The 15,798-nt window shown below is 40.5% G+C and overlaps 1 protein-coding gene across 2 annotated transcripts in view; it reads right to left on the bottom strand.

Annotated features, from left to right (window-relative positions):
- LOC126248350 (uncharacterized) overlaps positions 1 to 15,798 on the bottom strand; it is a 247,259-nt gene that overhangs the window by 158,795 nt on the left and 72,666 nt on the right. For both annotated transcript variants that reach the window (XM_049949260.1, XM_049949261.1), the window contains exon 4: positions 14,352 to 14,488. In XM_049949260.1, the coding sequence (XP_049805217.1) occupies positions 14,352 to 14,488 (137 nt within the window). The remainder of the gene's footprint in view (positions 1 to 14,351; positions 14,489 to 15,798) is intronic.

The raw sequence follows: 15,798 nt of genomic DNA, 5'->3' as shown, positions 1-15,798 counted from the left end.
CGAAATCCTACAACCCAATGTATTTTTAATGACGAATAATTGGGACTGAAATTTGGCAAAGGATTTTATTTTTGTATCTCAATTTTCTGAGTAATGTGGTAACATTTCAATGTGAAAAACCCCGTGAACTACCTGTTAAGGTATCACATCTTTTATGAACTAGAAGGTGTTTGTGGTAAAAAGCAGTACAATCCTCCACACCTGTATAGGGAAAGTAACTGAATGGCGGTACACTATGTGCAGTTACTCATTATCATATTTCCCAGAGAATTAAGAGAAAGAAATAAAATCCTGTGGCCAGTTTTAGATCTTAAGCCTCATTATTAAAAATACACTGGGTTATATAATCCCACCAAAATCTCAACAGAAACAGCAATTTACTTTCTCTGCAGTTCTTACTTTTCCCATTCATAGACACATAATCAGAAGTGCATTGTGAATAATGCGGAACTTATTTTGTTGCTATGTCAAAATTTACCACTTTTTCCAAAACAAAGGAGAGTTTACAAATATTCAGCTCACTAACATTCTAACACAGCTGAAATTGCAGCAGTCCTGAAACAGTGTATAATTAAAACAGCAACTGAGGGCAAGACAGGTCAATATTTCATGAAAACCCATTCTCTGTATAAAAATAAATGTGTAACCAATTCACTTATATTGTTACAAAACCCACAATAAGTCTAATTTCACCATTCATCGATAGCCCTTAAAAATTACATTTCACAGGAAAAAATCTGTAGTTGCTTTAACATCACAGTAAATGTGGAAGTTTTGCATATTAACCATATGGCAAAATACTCTCCTCTTTGCATGCTATCATTTGCCAAAATCTCAAACCCTTTAAGAAACATGAGGAGTGTTTTGAATATTTCATTCTAGCTTTTTTGCTGGCTTGCAACTTCAAGATGGAGCTATTTGCATACAACCAATTTTCTCCAGATTGATGATGGCACACAGATATCCTTCAAATTCAATATGTTAGCTAAATTTCATATGCAGTAACATATAATTTAACATGCATCAAATACAAATTCATAGCATTTCTTATTTTCCAATACAAATTTTAAGATTTTGTTGCAGTAGTTTACCTAAGCTCTAAATATAACAGTATCTACCACCATTAATGATATGATAGGCAGTTCATTAGGAGGCTAATGAGTGAAGCTATAAGGTTTTTTTTTACCGAACAGTTGTTTTAAAATTGAGAAAGTTTGCAGATCAGCCAGTTGATGCGTGACATTCTGTTTTGCCTCAAGGGTTAACTATTAGCATTCTCAGAGTTCCCACCTTCCAGGCTGTGATGTCAGATGCCAAATGAGACTCCGAATTGACCAGAGCAGTTAGCATTCAGGGAACCTTACAAGGAAAATAGCACTGGAGCTATCATGAAAAATGTGCTTAACTCCCTGCAGGACAGCAGGCTAGCAGATGACTCAGCCTGCTATGGAGGTGTCGTGTGAGCTGGCAAGTTAGCTTACAGCACATCTTACGCTGTGTGAGATGGCCTTTATGACAAAGTTGTGCTGCAAATTTGATATGCTGTAGCAGATTGGTCTTACATTAGACCCGGGAGTGAGGGGGGGGGGGGCTGAGTCTTTTTGGGGAAGGGAGATGGTATAGTGCAGTGCTGCACCAATTTTATGAGCAAGTCTGTGGAAAAATGTGGTAGAGTACTGCAGCAGCTGCTTGTAGTATGTGGTCATTTCAGTTATAGCGAAAGAGCTCTACACTTTTTCCGAGACAGGCCAAGCTCACTTGGCAAAACCTAATAGTTTAATGATAATGCAGAACAAAGGCAAGGGGATTCCTCCACCAGGGTGTTCCAGTAGTTTTGCCAAGACCGTGACTAGAAAAAAATAGCTCTGAGCACTATGGGACTCAACTGCTGAGGTCATTAGTCCCCTAGAACTTAGAACTAGTTAAACCTAACTAACAGAAGGACATCACAAACATCCATGCCCGAGGCAGGATTCGAACCTGCGACTGTAGCGGTCTTGCGGTTCCAGACTGCAGCGCCTTTAACCGCACGGCCACTTCGGCCGGCAGACCGTGACTAGAAGTAATGCATTTGTGTAACAGTTGTGCTATTATCTTGAATATGTAGCTGTCATTTCAGTAGCAGTGTCATTCGCAGCTAAGAAGTTCTACCAGAACATGGGAGGGCAACACCAGACAAGGAGACCACATAGAGCCGCCACAAGCAATCATGAGTTCCGGTCTTCACTGCAGTAGCTGCTTTCTGCATTGAGTCCACTTTCTGGACTTAGTGCCACAGTGCAGTAGATCATACCGAGCTTACTTGCAACAAACTGGACTCCTGCCCAGGGGAGCAGTCTTCTGCCATTGTGGTGTGTGTGACACTGTGCTGCAAGCCAGCAGCCACGGGGATGCAGTCATTCATCACAGAGCTGGTTACAAAATCAAGATTCCTGACCAACTTCACGTGCCGCTGACGCAACGTGTTAGTGGCACGACTTTCAAAACAGAGTTACATGTCGCACACTGACCGCAGGCGCCAGCAAACGTGAGCACGCGATTTGCAACCAGCTTGCTGTTAGCAGCCACCCTGCTTTCTACATGTGGAATGGGGGTGTGGTCAGTGCCCTGCACCGATGTAGCACAAATGCCTGAATAAAAAAGTTTCAATGGCGGAGTCTCTTGGCTTTCACTGGCCCCCTATTCCACCTCAACCCTCCACCATCTGGCATCTTGCATTGAAGCCACCTCTCAGCCCTCAAGATTGGCTATGCTACTATAACATCCCAAATAATACTTATCACTCAATTTTACATTATCTGCATCTTCGTCCTATTCTATATACTGTTGCAGATATGAAAAAAAAGGTGAAGTTTTGAGTTTGTTAATTTAGTTTTGCAGGGTATCTTTAAGTAATATATTTCCAAAGAACAAATACATAAAGACGGAAAGAATCACAGGAAGAATAATCTTACATTTCAGACTTACAGCATGTGCACAAGAATGTGTATAACAATACTGCTGCCCACATACACTTCAGTCTGTAAAACAAGTGACAGTCTGTAAAACAAGTGACATTTCACACACAATTATTTAAGATGAAAGTGACCGATGTATGTATGGTAATCACATGTGCATAGACTACAGGAACAGCTAAAAAAAAGTACCTAAGATTGGGTGCTGACTGCACAGGGTAAACATCAGCAAACACGGACATGCACTGTATGCAGCTAACCAACATCTTATGGCTCAGAGGAAAGTACGGAATTGGCAAAGACTATCTCCAAGATTATATGTGCTCTGAGCACAGAGGGTATAGAGAGAGAGATATGGCATGAAACTTCCTTGCAAATTAAAACTTTGTGCCAGATCAAGACTTGCACTTAGGACCTTTGCCTTTCGCGGGCAAGTGCTCTATCGACTGAGCTACCAAAACATGACATGACGCATCCTCACAGCTTCATTTCCACCAGTATCTCCTCTCCTACCTTCCAAACTTCACGGAAGTTCTCCTGGGAAACTTGCAGGACCAGCACTCCTGGAAGAAAGGATATTGCAGAGACCTAGCTTAGTCACAGCCTGAGGGATGTTTCCAGAATGAAGTTTTCACTCTGCAGCAGAGTGGGCACTGATATGAAACTACCCGACAGATTGAAACTGTATGCTGGACCAAGACTAATAATGGTTCTTTTCTGGAAGTTAAGCTATGAAGTCCGAGTCCCAGTCCAGGACACAGTTTTAATCTGCCTGGGAGATTCTTATCAGTGCACACTCCACTCCACAGTGAAAGTTCCATTCTAGCTACAGTGTGAATTTCATTACTATCACAATTTATCAGTTCTACCAATGTAAACCAAACAATGCACAAAATATTAACTATAAAAAAATGAGTAAAATGTATAATTGCATAAATAAAAAGAATGCGTTAAATTGCTTGTGCGTCAGCATGATACACTGGCTATTCACATAATGTTGTTGTTGTGGTCTTCAGTCCTGAGACTGGTTTGATGCAGCTCTCCATGCTACTCTATCCTGTGCAAGCTTCTTCATCTCCCAGTACCTACTGCAACCTACATCCTTCTGAATCTGCTTAGTGTATTCATCTCTTGGTCTCCCTCTACGATTTTTACCCTCCACGCTGCCCTCCAATGCTAAATTTGTGATCCCTTGATGCCTCAAAACATGTCCTACCAACCAATCCCTTCTTCTAGTCAAGTTGTGCCACAAACTTCTCTTCTCCCCAATCCTATTCAATACCTCCTCATTAGTTACGTGATCTACCCACCTTATCTTCAGCATTCTTCTGTAGCACCACATTTCGAAAGCTTCTATTCTCTTCTTGTCCAAACTGGTTATCGTCCATGTTTCACTTCCATACATGGCTACACTCCATACAAATACTTTCAGAAACGACTTCCTGACACTTAAATCTATACTCGATGTTAACAAATTTCTCTTCTTCAGAAACGCTTTCCTTGCCATTGCCAGTCTACATTTTACATCCTCTCTACTTCGGCCATCATCAGTTATTTTACTCCCTAAATAGCAAAACTCCTTTACTACTTCAAGTGTCTCATTTCCTAATCTAATCCCCTCAGCATCACCCGATTTAATTTGACTACATTCCATTATCCTCGTTTTGTTTTTGTTGATGTTCATCTTATATCCTCCTTTCAAGACACTGTCCATTCCGTTCAACTGCTCTTCCAAGTCCTTTGCTGTCTCTGACAGAATTACAATGTCATCGGCGAACCTCAAAGTTTTTACTTCTTCTCCATGAATTTTAATACCTACTCCGAATTTTTCTTTTGTTTCCTTTACTGCTTGCTCAATATACAGATTGAATAACATCGGGGAGAGGCTACAACCCTGTCTCACTCCTTTCCCAACCACTGCTTCCCTTTCATACCCCTCAACTCTTATATCTGCCATCTGGTTTCTGTACAAATTGTAAATAGCCTTTCGCTCCCTGTATTTTACCCCTGCCACCTTCAGAATTTGAAAGAGAGTATTCCAGTTAACGTTGTCAAAAGCTTTCTCTAAGTCTACAAATGCTAGAAACGTAGGTTTGCCTTTTCTTAATCTTTCTTCTAAGATAAGTCGTACGGTTAGTATTGCCTCACGTGTTCCAACATTTCTACGGAATCCAAACTGATCTTCCCCGAGGTCCGCTTCTACCAGTTTTTCCATTCGTCTGTAAAGAATTCGCGTTAGTATTTTGCAGCTGTGACTTATTAAACTGATAGTTCGGTAATTTTCACATCTGTCAACACCTGCTTTCTTTGGTATTGGAATTATTATATTCTTCTTGAAGTCTGTGGGTATTTCGCCTGTCTCATACATCTTGCTCACCAGATGGTAGAGTTTTGTCATGACTGGCTCTCCCAAGGCCATCAGTAGTTCTAATGGAATGTTGTCTACTCCCGGGGCCTTGTTTCGACTCAGGTCTTTCAGTGCTCTGTCAAACTCTTCACGCAGTGTCTTATCTCCTATTTCATCTTCATCTACATCCTCTTCCATTTCCATAATACTGTCCTCAAGTACATCGCCCTTGTATAAACCCTCTATATACTCCTTCCACCTTTCTGCCTTCCCTTCTTTGCTTAGAACTGGGTTGCCATCTGAGCTCTTGATATTCATACAAGTGGTTCTCTTCTCTCCAAAGGTCTCTTTAATTTTCCTGTAGGCAGTATCTATCTTACCCCTAGTGAGACAAGCCTCTACATCCTTACATTTGTCCTCTAGCCATCCCTGCTTAGCCATTTTGCACTTTCTGTCGATCTCATTTTTGAGACGTTTGTATTCCCTTTTGCCTGCTTCATTTACTGCATTTTTATATTTTCTCCTTTCGTCAATTAAATTCAATATTTCTTCTGTTACCCAAGGATTTCTATTAGCCCTCGTCTTTTTACCTACTTGATCCTCTGCTGCCTTCACTACTTCATCCCTCAGAGCTACCCATTCTTCTTGTACTGTATTTCTTTCCCCCATTTGTGTCAATTGTTCCCTTATGCTCTCCCTGAAACTCTCTACAACCTCTGGTACTTTCAGTTTATCCAGGTCCCATCTCCTTAAATTCCCACCTTTTTGCAGTTTCTTCAGTTTCAATCTGCAGTTCATAACCAATAGATTGTGGTCAGAATCCACATCTGCCCCTGGAAATGTCTTACAATTTAAAACCTGGTTCCTAAATCTCTGTCTTACCATTATATAATCTATCTGATACCTATTAGTATCTCCAGGATTCTTCCAGGTATACAACCTTCTTTCACATAATAGATTAGTAAAATTTTCCAAATATGTACTATGACACAGATCTTTATGATCCTGCTGCAGCTAACTGTAGATTTCAAGTTGCTGAAAAATGTTCATTATCTTACAGTTTTTAGCTATACGCAGTAATTCCCTAAAACATTCCCAGATTAAAGCACATGTGTCACCACCTTTTGAGTTTTCATTCTATGTTCTTCTGCCATGTTTTTTAAACTTAGTACTGAGCAAGCATCCAGTTTGTTCTATGCAGTTCTCAGTATGTGTCTCATGATTGATTCTGTACATTCCTTATTTCATAAGTTGTTCACTTTTCACATTTTATGCCACATACTAAATTGAAGATTAATTTTGGTTTGAAAGCTAATTCCCATCATGGTTAATTTTGCTTTGAATGCTACTTCCCATCATGGTACCCTTAAATACTCACCCAATTCAGCAATGTAAATTGCCCAAGAAATCTAGATGTGTGTCACTTGTTTTACAAGATAATATAGGCATCTGCACCCGTATGGTAGACACATGCTTGTGCACACTATCCAAGCTTTAGAAGTAAGATTATTTTTCTTTTCGATGACAGAGGGTTCTTTATTTTGTCTTTCCCACTTTTATACTTGTCTGCTCCTTTATGTTCTCCACATTTACATATTTGTTTTTAGTTGCCTCTTGATAATTGCATTTCTACCAAAAATGGCTGACAGCAGATTTTTTTTAAGTCATGGTGAAATGTATTCCTACAAGAAATTGAGCTGGCCTGTGACACTGTCAAATGATATAAAATAGTGGTGCACTGCTTGTATCAGAGATACATCTGTGTTTCAATCCTAGTCTCACCCACATATAACTCTTAGATTTTTGATTATGGGGACATTTAAAGACAAAAGGTGTGCTATAAAAATACATGGCAGTCACAGATCGTGTGGTGACTACTTACTTTAATGACTTATTTCAATTTATACAAGATCAGATTAATCTCAAAAAAATCTGAACGGGCAGAGGTTCAACACAGTGCATCATAGCAGAATGAACAGGAAATGAAGTACACTGTGGAAACTTACCAAGGTAGGAAAACATGTCATACACAGGTATGGAGTCAAGTATCTTATCCAACAGACCATGTGAAACCGAATCATTACGGTAGCTGTGCCATTCACGGACACAACTTGGCCACTGAGTGGCACTAGATTGCAGGAACAACTAAGGTCACATGTGCTCATGTCAAAACTGTAGAAGATGAAGATGAAAAAGGAGTTAAACACGACTATACATTAATCCCAATTGACGGAATGAAAGACAGGTAAAAACATCGCCTTTCTCTTGGAAAAAGGGCCTTAAAATACACCAATAGAACAACAAAGGTCCAAAACTAAAGATTAAATATCCTTCCCCACACTGCTACAGCGGATAACAAGTAAACCGCGGTCGACAGCCCACGTGTCGTTCGCTGAAATGGCCCATAACTCAGACGGCAACCATAAATTAGAATGTAAGTGGTTGAAAAAGGGGCATTCTGCCAGGAAATGGCGAACTGTCAAAGGTTGATGACAATTAGCACAAAGTAGTGGGGGATCACCAATTAAATGGCGATGGCTAAAAAGACAGTGCCCAATATGTAACCTAGCTAAAATGATCTCCTCATGGAGAGAAGGTCGAGAGGAGGTTGTCCAAGCTGCTGGGAGAGACTGAATTCCCTGGAGTTTGTTCCCATGAAGGGAAGACAATTGGTGATTCCATAGTGACACTACCTGCCTTAACAAATGGCACCATGGAGATGATCGAAAGGAATGGATGAACAAGCAGGATGATGTACGAGGACTGTAGCCTTGGCAGCAGAATCAGTGGCCTTGTTTATCATCAGACCAATGTGACCAGGGACCCACATGTACATCACAGTGGTTCAATCAAGGGTGAACAAGTGAAAGCTTTCCTGGACCCGTTGCACTAAGGCATGGACAGTGTACAGCACACAGAAGCTCTGAAGGGCACACATGATCTGAGTAGATGACAATTGGAAAGTCCGTTTTGCCGGATGTACCACGTGACCCGATACAGAGCGAAGAGCTCCACTGTAAATACTGAGCAGTGTTTTGGAATCTGATACCAAAAACATCGGTGCCAGTGATGAAGGCACACCTGACACCATGATCAGTCCAAGAGCCATCACTGTACACAAAGGTACTATCATGAAGTTCCGTGCGAAGGTCGAGAAACTTACGGTGATAGAGCAAGTCTGAAGTAGTGTCCTTATGAAGTGAATGAAGGCCAAGGTGAACATGGGCCACTGCACGAAGCCAAGGTGGTGATGGGTTCGCACCTACTGGTAAAGTGGCAGGTAGCGTGAAGTTAATCTGCTGGAGCAATAGCTGAAAGTGCACCCCAGGAATTACAGAAGAGGGATACACCTGATACTGGCAATCAAAGGAGGTGGCAAAGGATGGGTGGACAGGCATGGCTGACAAACGGCATGCATATTGGCTCAGGAAAAGAAAATTACAGTGGTAAAACAACTGTAGTTCGGCAGCTTCTGCATAGAGAACTTCAACTGGGCTAGTGTAAAAGGCGCCAGAGGCTAAACTGATTCCACAGTGGTAGATTGTATTTAAATGGCGTAATATGGGTGGATGTGCGATGCATAAACGAAACACCCATAGTCTATTTTCCAACAGACAAGAGACTGGTAAAAATGGCGGAGGGAGGTCTGATCCGCTCCCCAGGAAGTACCACCGAGCAAACGTAGAGCATTGAGGGACTGCGTGCAGTAGACAGCCAGGTGAGGCATGTAGGAAGACCAATAAAGTTTCCCATCAAGCATGAGCACCAGGAATATCATAGTTTCAGTGGACAGAAGAGCAACAGGGCCAAAATGTAAAGACAGTGGAAGAAACCAATTGCTTCGCTAGAGATTCATACAAATGGTTTTGCCAATGGAAAAGCAACAGCCATTGTCAATGCTCCACGAGTAAAGGCAATAGAGACAACACAGTAGATGTTGCTTAAGGAGACAGATCCATGGAGAACTGCAATAGATGGCAAAACTGTAAATGGAAAGGGAGCCGGATATGTCCGGTGGGAGACAGGCCGTTATAGAGTTAATGGCAATAGCAAAGATGACAACACTCAGGACGAAACCCTGAGACACACCATTCTCCTGGATAAATGCATCGAACAAGGTAGAACCCACACTTACCTTGACAACTCTGCCTTTTAAAAATTCCTGATGGGAACGGGGCATATGGCCTTGGAAGCCCCATGTGTAGAGATAATGTAGGATACCAGTCCTCCTGCAGGTGTCATAGACTTTCTTCAAATTGAAAAACATGGCCACAGCCTTGTATTGCCACAAAAACTTCATGACGTGGGTCGATGAAATGACGAGATGGTCAACTGCAGAATGGCGCGGTTGGAATCCACACTGTGCAGTGGTTAGTAAATTGTGAGACTAAAGCCATCATATCAGCTGGGCATGTATTATACTTACATCACATTGCAAACACGGCTAGTGGGAAATGGCAGTAGCTAGAAGGAAGGTGTTTGTTCTTACAGGGCTTAGGTATGAGTATGACAGTGGCTTCATGCCAGCGTCTGGAAAACATGCCCTCTGCCCAGATGTGATTGTATGTTTGAAGCAGAAGCAACATCTGAATGTGAACATAGTCTGGCCCTGGGGCAGAGGATCGGGATTAAGTGAGAGCATGATCTAGCTCCCTCATAGTAAAGGCGGCATGGTAGCACTCACGATTCTTAGGAGAGAAAGGCATTGCTCAGGCCTACTCCATTTGTTTTTGATGGAGGAAGGCAGGGTAATGGTGGGTACAGCTCAAGTTCTCTACAAGACAGTGGCCCAAGGTGTGAGATAGCAATAGTGTCCACTGTGACATCTGCTACAGTCAGGCCAGAAACTGCAGAATGGACCTTGGTCCCAGAGAGCCATTGGAGGATGGCCCACAAGATGGAAGAGGGAGTGGAACTGTTAAAAAGTACCAGTGAATGAAATCCTGCTTGATTTTTTGCTATTCCTAAGAATGCCACGACACTGGACACACAACTGTTTATAACAAATGCATTTTGCCATTATAGGAAGACTGTTCAAAAGACGGGGGCACATCTACATGGCTGAATTGCGTCATGGCATCCTCGGTCCACCAAGGGACTGGAACACGGCATGGTAAGGATGAAGTGCAGGGAATGGAATGTTCTGGGACAGTAAGGATAATGTTTGTAAGGTATTAAGGTATTCTACCTACTTGGCACAACTGGGGAAAAGTCATTCATCGAAGGTAGTTGAAAAGGAGTAAAGCCTTCGGCTGGCCTTAGAAAGCTGCCAGTTGGGTTTGGACGTAGGTGGGGCAGACGTCAGTAGCAGAGAGCAAACAGGAAAAGGTCGCTCAAGTACATGTCAGAGAGAAAGCATCACTCAAGACGATCTGCAAGCTGGGCAGTGCTAAATGAGAGGTCCAAATGGGAACAGGTGTGCATAGAGTCTGAAAGGAATGTGGGTGGTCCAGTGTTAAGACAGATGAGGTCAAGTTGATTGAGGTGGTCAGCCAAGATGGCACCTCTCTGACAGTTTCTGGGAGCATCCTAAAGGGAATGGTGCGTATTACAGTCACCAAGTAGCAAAAAGGGGGTGAGGGAGTTGCCCAATAATCTGGAGGAAATTGGCCATGGTGACACAAAATGACAGAGAAATGTAAACGGTACAAACGGAAAAGGCGAACTGAGGAAGGAAAATGCAGAACACAACAGCTTGCAGTTGGATGTTCAGGGAGTTGGCGTGACTATGAACGTCATGTTCCCGTACTCCAATCCCTATAGATTCTTTAATGACACAGTCCCTGTATTTTGACATCTGTGTCAGAACCTTTGGTCGTAATTTATTCTGCGTGCTTCTGAGAGGCAATGTCCAGCAAGCACTGACTTGTTAGGCTGCTGAATTCTGGTGTGCCGCTGATGTTCTTGGCAACGATTTTTGATAGTACACACCGTTTGACTTATGTAAGTCAAGCCACATACGCAGGGAATCTGGTAGACTTCAGATTTCCATAGTCCTAAATCATTCTTGGCATTACCAAGCAGTGCCTTGTCTTAATTGGTGGCTGGAAGACAGTCTTCACTTTATGTTTTTGAAGAATTCGACCTATCTTTCCCAATAAAGTGCCACAGAACGGAATAAATGCTATGCTCCATCCTGCTCAGTTTCCTCTTCTGGTTCCTCTGGTTGTACAGTGAGTGTAGGACATAGAGCTCTCCAAATTTTCTCCTCTGTGTAGCTGTTTTCTCCAGAAAACTGACCTCAGAAATTCAAGTTCTTTGTTAAGGCTCTCATTGTCAGATAGGGTACAGGCCCTGTGAACCAATGTTTTGAGGATGCTGTTCCTCTGTGCTGGATTGTGGCAGCTGTTTGCATGTAAGTAAAGGTCGGTGTGCGACTTCTTACGGTAAACGCAGTGGGGTCCTATGTGCCATGTGTTCTTTTAACCAGGACATCCATAAAAGGGAGCACTCCATCCAATTAGGCTTCCATGGTAAACTTGATGTTCTGGTGCATGGAATTGAGATGTGTGAGGATACCATTCAGCTTGTTCTACCATGTGGCAATATGGAAGTGTGTCGTCAACATAGAGGAAGAAACATGCAGGTTAACCATCAAAGAGACAGTATGTCGCCGTCAGGATATGCCTAGAAAGGTTGGTCGTCTCTCTGTCAAATTTCTGACCCATAAGTTTCTAGGATTCCTGCAAAGGCACCCTCGTGAAGAGAGAGACAACATTGAAACTCACAAGGATGTCCAAATCACGAAGTCTGAAGTAGTTAAGATGCCTGACAAAATCCAATGAGTTGCTTATATGATGTGTACATTTACTGACATAAGGGCTAAGCATATACTTCATGTATTTTGCAAGTGAGTCGGCAACATTGGTGCTCCAATGTACCCACTTGCAAAATACCTGAAGGATAAGGGTAGGCTTTACGTCGGAAAATGTACACACCATATTTGCAACTTGGTAGATTTTGTCGGGCATATTAACAACTTCAGACTTCGTGATTCGGACATCCTTGTGAATTTCGATGTTGTCTCTCTATGTAATTTTTTTTAATTCTGGATTTACAATGTGAGTACATTTTTCCAGCACCTATTCTAGATTACAGTAAGTCACTAATTATTGTTCTCCACTCTTCTCTATTTGTCCATAAATATTCAGGAATGTTGTTCTTCCTCATTGCTGACTGAACTCCCTGTATCCATGTATCAGGTGGTCGTCCCCTTTTTCTTCTTCCAATTGGTACCCAGTCGATTATGCATTTTGGTAGCCTTTCCTGTTCCATTCGTCTGATGTGTCCATACCATTTAAGTTGTTTGTGCTCGATGAAATCAATAATTGAATTTTTACATTTCATCTTGTCTCTGATTACTTTATTTCTTAGTCTTTCTCGTCTTGATATTCTTGCTGAACGTCTCCAGAAATCCATTTCTGTGGCTAATAATTTTGATTTCAGTGGCCATTTTGTTGTCCACACTTCCGAACCATATGTAATAATGCTCCTAACTATTGTTTTAAAAATCCTTATTTTGTTATCAGTTGTTATGTGTTTGTCCCAGAGAATTCCATTCAATAAAGAGATTGTCGTCTTTCCAGAATTTATTCTTGATCTAATTTCTTTGTCCTGTTTCCCATCATTTGTAATTTTCACACCTAAATATTTATATTCCTCAGTAGCTGTTATTGTTCCCATCCCTTCTTCTAATATTAAGTCTCCATTCACTCCACCAATTACCATGTACTTTGTTTTATTCATGTTTACATTTAGACCTGATTTTTTATATTCTTGAATCAATTTTCTGGTCATATACTCTATGTCCTCATAGTCTTGGGCTATAATCAGTTGGTCATCTGCAAATTGTAACGAGTATATTGTTCTATCACTTATTGGTATTCCCATAGCGTGACATTTTTTCTTCCAATTCTGTAAAGTTACTTCTGTATATATTTTATACAATGTAGGTGAGATGCTACATCCTTGACGTAATCCTTTTGTGACTTGGAATCCATGTGATAGATATTTACCAATTTTTATTTTTGAAATAGAATTTTTATATAAATTTTGAATTGCTTTTATTATTCTTGGATTTATTCCTATTGATATTAAAGCTTTCCATAAACTGGATAAAGGCACACTATCATAGGCTTTTTCTATACCTATGAATACTAAATGTATAGGTTGTGCCCGAACCATTTTTTTTTTCTTCAATAATTTGTTGTAGGCAAAAGATATGATCAATTGTTGATCTTCCAGATCTAAAACCTGCTTGTTCTTCAGCCTCCTTTTCTTTGTATTCTTGTTCTAACAAATATTTCATAATTCTTCCATATAATCTACTGAAGGTATTGGTCACTGTTATTCCCCTATAATTTTTACACTCATCTTTTGCTCCTTTTTTATGTATCACTGAAATATAACCTACTTTCAAATCATTTGGGACATCTTCCCCATTTAAACATCTTTCGAAAAGGTTTAATCTTATAGGCTTTTTAACCAGTGAGGTTTTTCCAATGAATGGGGAGTTGGCCCATCGCATTATGTATTTTTATAGTGTCAATTATAGCACTGACACAACCTTCAAATTACATCTAAAGACATTGCTGTATTCCATAACCATCGACAATAAGCTCACATTAAAAGAGCATGTAAAATGCATCTCACCAAACCTAAGGGCTGCCAGTTATGTTTGCATGAGCTTGTGGTTATGAAGGGCTGACATGTAGGAGTGAGAGGTAACTACATTCAGCACCTCTTTTAATAACTACAAACAGATGGTTATTCTAGGACAAAATGGACTATATCACAACAAATGGTTTCAGATATTTGATTATAAAACTTATCTAGTTTTTGCCAGTGATGTCTCCTCTAACAATGTGGGACATTTATAAGTGCCAGTATCCACCATCAGTTAAATTACCGTGCCCTAAGGCAACTACTGTTAAGATACTTGGCCATACACATCACCCACCCTCATAATGCCAAGTTCGACAGCCCAACCAAACTAATTAGCAAGCAAATTAAGTACATAGCCACATCATATATCACAATGGCATACTCACTGGTGCATGAGCTAATGATCTGAATGAGTTCTTCAGTGCTTCAGAAATCTGCATCTCTGTCACTAGACCAGCTTTTCCTTGACCTCCAATCATTTTAAATGCATTCCAAGTGTAACTTTTACTATGTACGATTTTATCTGGAATTAAAATCAATCTCTAGTTTGACACAGAAAAATAGTAAATGTTAGTAGCAGTCCACTAGAGTTACAATCAAAATAATAAAAATTTCAACAAGCAGTTGCTTAAATTCTAATAAGAGTGTTAAAGTCTAGATCAGCACCAGGAGTAAGTCATAGTGGCCTTTCTCCTCTATTCTTTGGTCAGTAACACGTCACTTTCAGTAGCCAATGAAAGGAAAGGAAAAAAGCTATATATATTTCTAGCACTAAATTCTCTTCTTTGCAGTTGATTCAACAAATGTGTCAAAGAGAAGCACTCACAAAATGAAAGTTGTAGTAACACTCTTACCTGCAATGCAGTGCAACATCTAGATTAGATTGGAAGGTGACTGATTACGAAGCCAACAAATGTGAGCTAACATGAAACTGTGCGACATTCACTGGTGAGTTCATGTAGGTATTCATCACTAATTATGTACATCTCACACCCCTGGAGATGGTTCTTTTCGTTATATTTTATAAGCAGAACATTTACTACCCTTACTCAAGTGAATATTTTGTTAGTCACTCTTTTCTGCATACACAGCAGATTTTGCTTCTACATTGACATGAAAATATGACAATATTCCTTCATCTTAAACTACTAAACATATCACCTGCCCACTCCAGGTTGCCACAGGTTTCTTAATGTGAAATTTCCTTTCCCTGATTTCCAGACAGTTTTAGCAGTTTCCCTGACTAATTTTGAGCTCTGAAGGCTAAGCGAACAGGTCAAGTTGACAAAAATGTAAGGATTTGTATATATATGAACGTGTTATTAACTAATTTTCAATGAAGGTATTTTAATGTCTCCTTTACAGGATTCATGATCTGAAGAGGAAGTAAACAGGTAAGATGTGTAAATAAAAGCTACTTACTAAAATTTGGTGCAAACTGCTTCTTGGAATGGCTAACTGTTGAGAACTAGAGCAACAGTCTCTACCAATCAATGAGAACAAGGATGTCTAGGTGATTTGATTTTCATTGTCAATCCTGTATCTTCAGATTTCCTTATCATTATTGACATTTTAGGCACATTTCGCCAACCAAAAATTACACAAAGTCTTCAAACAGTCCCTGCATAGCATTCATTGTACTTTAAACGCACTTTCAAAATCTGGATGTGTTGGTCCATCCTGTATAGCTCCATTTTAACTGGTAATACACACAAATGCCAATTGACAATGACAATTGGTAATCGCAATATCAACAGATGAGAGTTGCTTAAATTTCAGGTCTGGCAACCTAACAAACTGAAAGAGGTGCTCAATTTAAAACTTGCATTATTT

The sequence above is a fragment of the Schistocerca nitens genome, chromosome 3, assembly GCF_023898315.1.
Source record: "Schistocerca nitens isolate TAMUIC-IGC-003100 chromosome 3, iqSchNite1.1, whole genome shotgun sequence".
NCBI lineage: Eukaryota > Metazoa > Arthropoda > Insecta > Orthoptera > Acrididae > Schistocerca > Schistocerca nitens.
Note: the sequence above shows the minus strand (reverse complement) of the source record. Positions and strands in the feature narration are given on the sequence as shown.